At 38.6% G+C, this 11,333-nt stretch overlaps 1 protein-coding gene across 1 annotated transcript in view; it reads left to right on the plus strand.

Moving 5' to 3' along the window:
- The window catches only part of Kdm7a (lysine demethylase 7A), a 64,270-nt gene extending 56,249 nt beyond the window's left edge, over positions 1–8,021 (plus strand). Inside the window, exons 19-20 of the mRNA XM_034519262.2 lie at positions 684–951; positions 1,737–8,021. Coding sequence (XP_034375153.1) covers positions 684–951; positions 1,737–1,831 — 363 coding nt within the window. The 3' untranslated portion in view covers positions 1,832–8,021. The remainder of the gene's footprint in view (positions 1–683; positions 952–1,736) is intronic.
- The last annotated feature ends 3,312 nt before the right edge of the window (positions 8,022–11,333 follow it).

Here is an 11,333-nt window from a genome sequence, read left to right on the forward strand (position 1 = left end):
AGAAAGACCAGGCATGTGCCCTTGCTCTTGAAATTTTTTCCAGCAAATACAGTAGAGGTGAGCCTTATACAAGCTAAGTTACAACAAGTAGGAGGGGCAATGGTAAAGATGCCTGCTCCGTACCTACCCTGTTGGCCTGGGTATTCCTGAGACCCACATGTAGAAGGAGGGAACTCAATTCTGAAGTTGTGAAATAACATGTCTGAAAAGGTATAGTTCATTACATTGAGAACCCAGGATGAGCCAATGAGACTGTGAGTCCTCTGCTTCTATTTAGTTTTACCCCCTTATTACAGGAGAGTAGGCAACATCTCTGCTTGTTTGATCTTGACTTAGGAACTAATCTTCCAAACTTTTATGTCTTTTATAGACATGACCATCATGAAGATGAGGGTCTGTCTAGCCCTTGTTAGAGCACTTGTCATTGAAACTGATGTCCTGAGTTTGATACTTGGCACTCATGTGGCAGAAGGAAAGAACCAACTCCCATAAGTTATCCTCTGGCCTCCACACATGTATCCTGATGTTTGGACACACACATACACACACCCATACCCATACACACAAACTAGAGAAGGAGAATTCTTATCTTTGTTGAATTTGTTAATGCAGAGAGAGATTTAAATACCTCATTTATCTGAAATCTGAAAATTTTAGCTACATTTCTTTCTTTCCTTATTTAGGACTTAAGTAGAAGCCAGAAATATATCAAAAAGGAAAGCTCTTCAGAAATCAATCAGAAGGCACAAAGCAGGCATTGTGTGGACAGCAATAACTCAAGCATTCAGAATGGGAAGTACATGCTGAATCCCAGCTTGGTTTCATGCCAGATAAGTAATGGCAGTCTAAGCCCAGAAAGGCCTGTTGGTGAAACTTCTTTTTCAGTGCCCCTTCACCCCACCAAGAGACCTGCATCAAACCCACCACCTATCAGCAACCAAGCAACAAAAGGTAACTGTATCTGGTTAAATACAGTTTAAAAAACACAGTTATAAGAAAGGTTAGGTGTATTTGTAAGTGTGAGTGAAGGCAGTGGCAGTAGGCAGGAACAGTGCTTCTCACCCTTCCTAATGTTGCAACCAATTAATACAGTTTCTCGTGTTATGGTGACCTCCAACCATACAATTATTTGTATTGCTACTTCAGCAATAAAAATTACTTTTATTGAACTGTAATTTTTCTAACGTTATGAATCATAATGTAAATATTTGTGTTTTCTGAAGGTCTCAGGCAACCCCTGTGAAAGTGACCCCCAAAGGGTTTGCAACCCAGAGGTTAAGAATTAGTACTCTAACAACGGCATGATAGCAGTGGGTCTGAGCTACATGTAGGTATGGTAACAATCAGAGGGTACTTGAGCGAATTCCAAGGGAAAGGATTGCCTTTCTGAGGCTCAGGAGGAAGTAGATCCTTGAGTTTGCCAGGCTTGAGTTAAGGGAAGTTGCAGAAGAAACAATGAAAACAGAGGAGAGAACATGACTGAGACACAGAAGGGCAATGGTTCCTGGGAATGAATCAAGTTGCAGCCCACTTTGTTGCTGAAACACAGTTTGAAAGGACAATGGCCTTCTTTTTTGTGTGTGTGATAAAGAAGGGTTTTAAAGATGTGACTGCTTTTGGAACACCCAACAAGCTTGTTATTACAAAGCTCTCTAATTTAAGTCTTAAGTCTTTCAGGTATTATATGACAAAAATACTTTTTAATGAGTATTAACAGTGTTGTTGGTGTTTTATAGGTAAACGTCCAAAAAAAGGAATGGCAACAGCCAAACAGCGTCTTGGGAAAATTCTTAAATTGAACAGAAATGGCCATGCTCGTTTCTTCGTGTGACAGAGCTCCCACTGCAGTCACGCTTCCCTTTGATGCGAGTCTTGGGGTGTGGAAGCCTGGAGTTTCCACCATCCCCTGCCCGGAGCAGTTTGTGTGTACAGTAAGAATACTGCCCGAAGAACAGAATGAACCTGATGCTGCATTTTCACTGTGCCACACCCACTCAGCAATAACCCTTGGACCTGGTGGGGGAGAGGACAGAGGAGGGTAGAACCTTAAAAAGAGACCTTGAACTGGAAAGGGGTCTCTTGTCAGGGCTTGAATTTAATTTTGTTGTTGGTAGTGTCTTGATTTTATTTTTCAGTAGTAGGATAAAGAATTATCAATAATTTATTTAACAGATTTTTTTTTTTAAAGTTAACAGCTTTTAAATTCTTTCTTTTTTTTTAAAGCTATTTATTTGGAAGATTTCTGGAGAAATATCTCACTAATTTAGATTTAAGAATGTGAAGGTTTTTAAATTATTTTTGATAGTGTGTGTGTTACATGTGGGGAAGAGCCACAGTAACAGTAGCTAGTCTGGACTCTTAAATTTGATATTCAGGTTAAAGTCTTAAACAGGGATTTGATGCATTAATTATTTTAAATTAAGATGTATATGAAATCATTTTATTTTATATATTTCATGTGTTTTTTATAAGCTATTAGCTTCGCTTTTGCTAACATCCAAGGTGCATACTATAATCCAGGTTGATTCCCTTATCCCCACCTTCCCTCTGCAGCCCAATCCCCAATGTTTTGAGACAACCCAAGACTCTTCTCTTTGCAGGGAAACACATTCATAGCCAATGTTTAAGAACCACATAAAAGAGTCCTTATTTCTCATTTCTTTTGACATTGTGGTTTTCTTCTACAAGTAAAGAATCAGGCTTTTTTCATTTTCATTTTTCCTGATATCTGGGTCCCAAAGAAAACAGCTTTAATGTCTTTTTCCTGCTTATGGGGAAAGTATAAGTTTGGTTAAAATGTCATGTTTGTCGTTTTTCCAAAATCCTTTATAATTACAGAGGGCCTTCTTCAATACTGCTGGTGTTGGAAGAGCCAACATCTATCACAGGCTGTATCTTACCATGCTTTTATTATCTAGATGTCATTGTTTAAAAATAAAATTTGAGTTAGGATGTTCAAATCTGCATAAAAGCCGTAATATATACCATATTAAGTTGTATAATAGCAAGCATGTTGGAATAGCTCTTTGTGTGTGTGTGTGTGTGTGTGTGCGCTACTTTTTTATTTTTTAATTATCTGAAGAATTATTTCAATACATATTTAGAGTAAAATGGGTGCTTTGCAGTTTCTTCCATCTGTCTTGGCTAGTAGGATATGGAGGTTAAGTGTCTGGTTGAACTTTAAGTAAGATAATTTATCTCCTTTATGTACAATTTTTACTTAAATGCAATTTTTCAGTGGCTTATAATAGTTTTTAGTCTCTCCATTTTCCCCTCATGGCATAAAAATAACTTGATATTGGGGGTCTGATGGTATCACATTTTACAAATTCCTACAAAGACAATATAGGCAAATAGCATGAAATTTATTTTTATGAAGAAATATGGCTATATAATGGATTTTGTCCTTTTCAACTCAGCAAGGTAGCTACACTTTTTTTCTGTATTAAGCATTAAGTTGAAAGAAAATAATTATGTACCATTATCTTTCATAGTTGCATTCAAAATATGTATTTCCAAAGAGAAATATTTCTTATTCTGTCCTTTTGCAATATTTAATGGGTTAAGGAAGTTACAAATTCACCTTCTGGTCCAGATTGTCTGGACCAAAGTTTCAATTGCATTTTGGCTGTCAGGAAGGATTTTTATGGAAATCTTAGTATCTGTAGACAGCATCCCTAACTCCTGCCTACACTATGCCATAACTAGTGGAGAGAGGGATGCAGTCAGCTGGTTGTTGTATTTCAACATGCAAAAATCTGAATTTGACTGATCGCTCACCTTTCCACAATATATCACTGTGATGTCTTAGTTTTTTGTTTTATTGTTAGAACACACATTTTTATTTGGGTTAAGAAATAAGAGTGATGACTAGTTTTCCCAGTTATGATCTGGATTTGTTTTAAACAACTCAAAATACTTTAATTATTTTATTTTTGGCCATAAAAATTAAAATTTATTCTTCTGAATTAAAATTGTGGCCAGTATCTTCCCTGTGCCCTTAGGCTGGTAAACACTAATTTTGGGTTGCCACATATGTAGTGTTTTAAATGACAGTTTTGTGGATTCATTTTTATCATTTTAGCCTATTAATGGACTAAATTAAAAAACTTTTAGCCAGTAAATATAGCCACTATGAAAGAACCCATGTATCTTTCTGAATTTATAGAAATTCAGCTACACAGCCAATGATTTTTCTAGTCAAACTTACAAAGTTCCCCATCTGTGGTGTGTCCTTTTATCTCACAGAAACAGCTGGACTTTGAGGTGCGACTACTGCTAGGATCTGGGCTCAACAGTAATAGGCAGTCTCTGTCTTTCCCATAGTCTCACAAGTAGTATACTGCAGCTTACATCAGAGGACAATGGTGATAGCATTTAGTTAGCTATAAGCAAATAAAATGTCTAAAATTGAGAAGTAGTGATTTAGCACATGCAGCTTTAATAGTAGTAGTGATCCTGTCTTAATTCAACTAAGTGACCCTTAACCTGGGATCTACTGTACTGTAATTCACAACATTATGTAATATTATGCTCCCCAGTATTGGTGAATGACTAACAATATAAAACTGGCAGCTTAGTAGTTCAGGATCTTTGGAATACATTGAAATTCATAAATACAGTTCATTTTTGAAGCACACAATTGATTGAACCATCTACTGAAGTCATAAACTCAGAGGAAACAAGTCCATCTATATGGATACTTGGCTTGATTACTATTCTGTATTTTACTAATCCTAATTAATTCCTTTTCCATGTATTTTACTGTACTTATTCATAAGAGATCAGTAGGTATTATCAGACACTTACTGAGTGCTCAGAAGTAGTGAGTACTGTGAGGAACCTCAGGTTCAGTTTTGTCTGCCCGTGAAGGTGTCTTCTTCTCCAGGAGGTTAGCAGTGTTGTTTTGATTTCTAAACAAAGCTGAGCAGAAGGTGGCCCATTTGTAAACAGAACAAAGTCCAACTTCATTAGTTTCAATGAGATGTCTCACTGTAGAGGTGCAAGTGTTTAAAAATAAAATACCCATGTTAACATTTAAGAAAAATTCTTTAAGTTAGTCATTTCTGTTGGTAATATAAGGGTATGGTATAGCTTGGAAGGAAGTAAAAGACCTGCATTTTAGCCCATGTTCTGCCATTTGTCAGCCGAGGAATGCTGAGTCAGTAAATTATTCTGAGTTTTATGTTTAAGTCCTAGTTTTCTTGTTTGTGAGTGTGGATAAAAACTCAATGAAGAACAGCATTCTTCATGTATAATGTCATGTCATACTTAGTTAATTATTAAATTACAACTATGATGAGTGCACCTTCTAAGAATATTTTAGGTGAAAATATACACCCAGGGCTTGCTACCTAAAAACCTGACAAATTTGTAACAAGGTGCTGAATTAGAATCAGGTTTTATGCTTGAAGTGAAAGAGAAAGAACTGAGCTTGTTTGTGGACAGAAGAGTGAGAACATCCATCATCAAGTCATCAGAGGTTATTTAGTACAACAGGAGCTAGCTTTAGGCTTTTCTCAAAGCGGAATTAGTGTAAGTACTCTTCTCCATATTTGGCATACTCTTCAGGCACTAAAGATAAAAGAGGTGGTAAATTTAAAATGACTTAGCAGCTACCCATGGGACTAGGGAAAAATAAGGTGATTAGGAAAAACCTTTCAAAGGCAGTTATGGGTTAGGTACTATGACAGCCCAGGGAGGAAGGAAGTCAGAAGCAGTGCAGAAAGGATGTGTTCAAAAATGAGTGTCCGCTTGCTTCACAAGATGTTGTGCAGTGTGAGATAGTCCCTGAGAGTTGTGGGAATCATGGTATGGCCTAGAGACAGCATAGCAAATGTGCATTTTTACTATTCACATGGAGACATAAAACTTCATAATACAAATATAAGTAGCTCTCAAAAAATTATTTTTCCCATTATATATTAAACTAATTGCTCCCTATGTAAAAAAAGAAGGTCTTGCCTTTCATATGTGCAAGGCCTTGGGACGTGATCCCTGCACCACAAAGAGACCAAGAGGAGCTAAGGCTTTTAGGCTCTTACGGGTATCCTAGACTTTGATCTAATGCAAGCTCAAAAAATTACACATTATAACTTTTGTCTAGGGAGAGCTAGCTAGTCAGTAAGGGTGACCAGTATAACCCAGATAGGACAGACTTGCTTAGAGACACCCACTGGCTTTGGGATTTCTGGTACCTTGTTTTCTTACATGGACCCCATTCTTTGACCCTGCAGCCTCTGCTTGCCTTGTAGATACTGTCCATATATGTTCTTGAAGCTAGACAAAAAGAATTAGTATACTCCCTCAATTACTGTTGAGCATAGTTACCCTTTATACTGTAGCCTTACTATTCAACCTTTCCTTATTTTGCTTTCATGCTGTAAGTGAAAAAAAAATATTTGATACCCATTCTATAAACATTTTTTTAAAAGCTTTTTTTAAAAGGCAAATGTCTGTTTCCAAAGCAGCTGGCATATCATCACTACCACGGCTTTATTCTTCTATAGTAAGTCTCCTTTCTTTACTGGGGAGAAGCAAATAATTCTCACTGGAGAAACCCTTAGGTTCCCCCATCACCTCTGGTGCCCTTCTAGTTTAAGGCTTTGTCTTAACTGTGACATTACACTTACATAATTAGAATTATTAGATTCTTCTTCCAGCCAATGTATCTGCTCTGCACTATTCATAATGGAACCCTGGCTACTACGTAGCCCTTGACCTCCAAGTAGTTTACCTATGCAAGACCTGTGACACTCTGGATTCACTTTTCATTACAGAAAGCATTCATAAATGTGATTTAACCATAAAAGATTTGTCCTCAAGGTTTTTTTCTATTTTATTTCAAAATATCAGCTATTTTCCCTCCGTATTTTTTACCAAAACAATTAACATAAGTACTAGAATATATACTATTTTGAAGGAATAAAATAACCAAGACATAATATATTTCTTCGGTGGATTTTGTTTTGTAAGAAATGCCAGCACTAACTATATAGAGTTGATTCTTTGCCTAGAGTAAATTTTTTCCCTCTTAAGAGTCATAAGTAACATTTTATTTTCACAAAGCATGCATATAACTTACACAATATAGTCAGGGACCTAAGGTGTAACTTGCTAAGTGAACCCCAAGGTTATTTTATCTTGCAAAAGAAACCTAAACCAAACTAAGGGCCTTACAGTTTATGGTTAGACTGAATCAAATGCTGTAACCTCAGTTTTTCCAAAAACAGCTCCTGACTGCACAAGCAAGTCATGCAGTTGTTAAGTATGAAATAGCACTGATAGGAAATGCATGTGCATCTTTGCAGACTGTATTTCCTTTGGAAAAGACTTTTCTACTTTTAATATAATTAAGCCATAACAGTTTCATGCTGTGGAAAGGATGAAAAGGTTCATTTTAAGAGATTATATAGTATGAACTTTCACATTTATTGTGAAACATCTAACTTTGCCAGTGTTCAGCAAGTTTTCTTTTGGGGTGTTGGAGGGTGGTAATGGGGAGGGTAGTGTTGGTTTTAGGGGGTTTTAACTCTGTGAAATTTGAAAACAGGACAGTTGTTGGCTATGGTACTTACTAGTTTTGTAGTAATGTTTTGCTAGCCTGACTTTCCTTACTGGTTTTTATGTCCATGGTCCCCAGTGACTGTTACTCTTCTTGTTTGGGGTGTGTGCAGAGTAGTGTCTCATCTGTGTGTAGGCAGTGTATACACATGTGTCCTTTGACTACAGAAGCACACTATGTGACAATGGAACGGGGTGTGGCTGGGAGTGGGATGCTGAAGCTTTAAGAGCATTTGTTTTTATTCAGAACAGTATTTCCCATCTTTTGCCTGCAGGCAGGGAAAGTGTACAGTATTTATTTTGTTTCTGTTTTACTCTGAATTTGTAAGTCTCTAAGTAGCTTATATTATTATTATAGGGAAGATAAGTGACTTGCTTAAGGTTGTATTTAGTATTCTTACTTCCTAATTTCTGTATTTTAAAATATTGAAATTAAAATTGTATTACTTTTGTTCTGATTTTTTTAGCACTCTGTATTTTTTGCTCATTTTGTCTAAAAGTATAAATGTTGAAAAGTTGTATAAAAATGTCTGAAAGAAAAAAATCTGAATTCTATATACAATTCTGACTTGCTGTTCCCTTTTTCTGAATCTCTAAGACACTAGAATATAGAAGACTGTATTGCGTTCTTACGATTTCTGAGGATTTAAATGTGAAAAGTAACATCTTATTTCATTAGAGGTACTGCTGGGAAAGAGTGATGGCCAGGAGGGAAGACTGAGTGACTGGCTAGATGAGATGCAGGGAGAAATAGATGTGGGGGTTTCTCCATGTGGGTTTTTGTTTTGTTTTTTAAAGATTGTATTTATTTCTTTAATGGATGGTTCTTATGAATACACACTGACTGGGCGGTGGTGGCGCATGCCTTTAATCCCAGCACTTGGGAGGCAGAGGCAGGCGGATTTCTGAGTTTGAGGCCAGCCTGGTCTACAGAGTGAGTTCCAGGACAGCCAGAGCTACACAAAGACCCTGTCTCGAAAAACCAAAAAAAAAAAAAAAAAAAAAAAAAAAGAATACACACTGGTCTGGGCATCTCAGAAGTGTTGTATCACCTAGTAGGCATCACCCAGTGTTGTAGCAACAGTGTTACAGAAGTGGCAAAACCAAGCAACCAAGCTTAGGCCTCAGGGGGCTTCTGTGAGGAGGCGGGTGGGGAGTAAGGCTCAACTACCTACTAAGGAACGTCCTTAAGTGCAGATCCTGGGAGGGAAGTTGGGCTTGATTTTGGACATAGGGCCTATGAGACAGGTCAGGGATGATGTAAAAAGGGTAAGTTCTTGCACTAGAGGGAGGGAGTGGAGTCAAGAAGGAAGGAACCCTCAGGCAGTGTTTTCATGGGCAGCAGGGAAGCCTCAGGCAGGATGAGTGCAGCTCATGGAAACAGGCAACAGAAGACCTGGGATCCTTGGTGCTGCTTCCTACCTTTCAGAACAGAAAGGGGCTGGAACACTGCAACTGCCTTTGCATCTCCAGTTTAATGCCATCTTTCGGACAGAAACCTCAACTGTAGGTACTTGTCTTGAGAAACTCTTTGTATATCTAGGAGATACTCTAATGGTCATCTATTACAGTGAAATAATGAACACAACTCATCTTCACAAACTCAGCCTGATTTTGTGGGACTGGGAAATAAGACCCAGGGGCTGTTGGTGTTGCACTCCTTCAGATTTACAGGGAAGAACCAAATACTTTGATACAGACAGGATTTGGATCACAAGTCTCCATTACTTCATCATGAATACTTGCCCCGCCAGCAGGGCATTAAACAGGGGTCTGGGAAGGTCACCTGAAAGAAGGGGGGGAATGGCAGACGCAAAGAACCACGACTTGTCTATAGTCTGATCATATAATTTTTACTTTTTCACACAGGGGTTATATACACAAAAAGGCAGGATGTGGGGGAAGGGATGACGCAGGAGCGTAGGTAGGTGTTCAGGGGGAGTATAGATATCTTCCAGAACATGGTATCAGCTAGGTGAAGGTTCAGGGGACAGGGGTCACCATGACTCCGCCTATGATTCACTTGTCCTTATCTAAGTTGGTACTATCCATCGATACCCAAGGTCTATGACTATCCACAAGACCTATGACTACTTGTTCTCATCCAGGCTGGTAAATTTCCACCAAAGCTGCCTGTTTACAATATCTTATAGCTATCTGTTTCAGTGTTTTTCCACAGAGATCCAAGACTTTGTGTTAGCAAGCTGACTTAGGCCTATTGCTGATTTTAGGCCTTCAGTATAAGCAAAGCTGCCCCTGACAAACACTATGTACAGGGAATATTTTTATTCTTCCTTACAGTATCCTAGTGAGGTAGGAACTACTTTATCCCCTGTACAGGTGAAACCAGTGTCTTAGTTAAGGTTTTACTGCTGTGAACAGACACCATGACCAAGGCAAGTCTTATAAAGGACATTTAAATGGGGCTGGCTTACAGGTTCAGAGGTCCAGTCCATAATCATCAAGGTGGGAGCATGGCAGCATCCAGGCAGGCATGGCTCAGGAGGAGCCTCAGCTGTTCTTCATGACTCCCTTCATGCCTTCAAAACCAGTATTACCTGGGTGACTCTTACACATTACAAAGTACAGCTGCTGCAGGAGGTACAATGTTGGCTATCTCTGGAACACAGCTTTTTTTGTGCTCTCAGAAAACACTTCCCAGAAGATTTCATCTCAGTGATGCTGCTCTCTTCTTAATCACCACTAATTTCTTAGCTCCAGATAACCAGCATCAGTTGTCCCAGTAGTTCCTTTTATCATGGACTCTAAAGCCAGAGCCACGTGGTCAAAGATGTGGCGTTCTGCTGCTTGCTTGGGCTAGAACATGGCCCCCTTGTTCTATTATAACATTATCACCAGCTTTCTGTTTTCCAACACCGTCACTGCCTAAGCTTGGCTGTTGTGGAACTTGCTCTGTAGACTGACTTTGAATTCAGAGATCTGCATGCCCTCTCCTAAATACTGGGATTAAAGATGTGGTCCACCAAGCCTGGATTTAAAATTTTCTTCACCTAGAACTTGCTCTTTTCTAGGCTGGCCTTGAACTCAGAGATCTGTGAATGTCTTTGTTTGCCTCCTGGGATTAATGGCTAGTACTACCATGCCTGAACCTAAACTTAGCTGGGTGGGATCTTACCCCAAGGTCACTACTCCCTTAATTCAATTTAATATCCTAGAACACAGGGTTCAGCTCCATTTCACTTCCTGGGTGCCCCTTCAGTACTCAAACCATATATTTTATATTTTTCCTTTTTCAGCTTGCTATGCTTGTTTAAAATGCTCTTCATGAGACTTAATCAGAGAACAAAGTCTTTGATGGGCATCTCTGAGACCTCCTTTGTCAATGCAATTAATCTGAGTCTCTTCAACTTAGCCTCAGGCAGACTCTTCAGACAAGGGCAAAAAATAGCCACATTCTTCACCAAAACACCACAAAAACAGTCTTTAGGCCACATATTGAAATTCTCCACTGAAACCTCTTGGGCCAGGTCCTCACAATTCAAATTACCCTCAGTAACAAAGTCTTCCATATTCCTACTAGGATAACCATTAAGTCCTACTTAAAGCATTCCACTGCTTTCCAAATCCAAAGTCCCCAAATCCACATTCTTTCAAATAAAAGCATGATCACAGCAATATCCCAGTCCCTGGTACCAACTTAGGATTTTACTGCTGTGAACAGACACCATGACCAAAGCAAGTCTTATAAAGGACAACATTTAAATGGGGCTGGCTTATAGGTTCAGAGGTTCAGTCCATTATCATCAAGG

The sequence above is a fragment of the Arvicanthis niloticus genome, chromosome 15 (genome assembly GCF_011762505.2).
Source record: "Arvicanthis niloticus isolate mArvNil1 chromosome 15, mArvNil1.pat.X, whole genome shotgun sequence".
Classification (NCBI taxonomy): Eukaryota; Metazoa; Chordata; class Mammalia; order Rodentia; family Muridae; genus Arvicanthis; species Arvicanthis niloticus.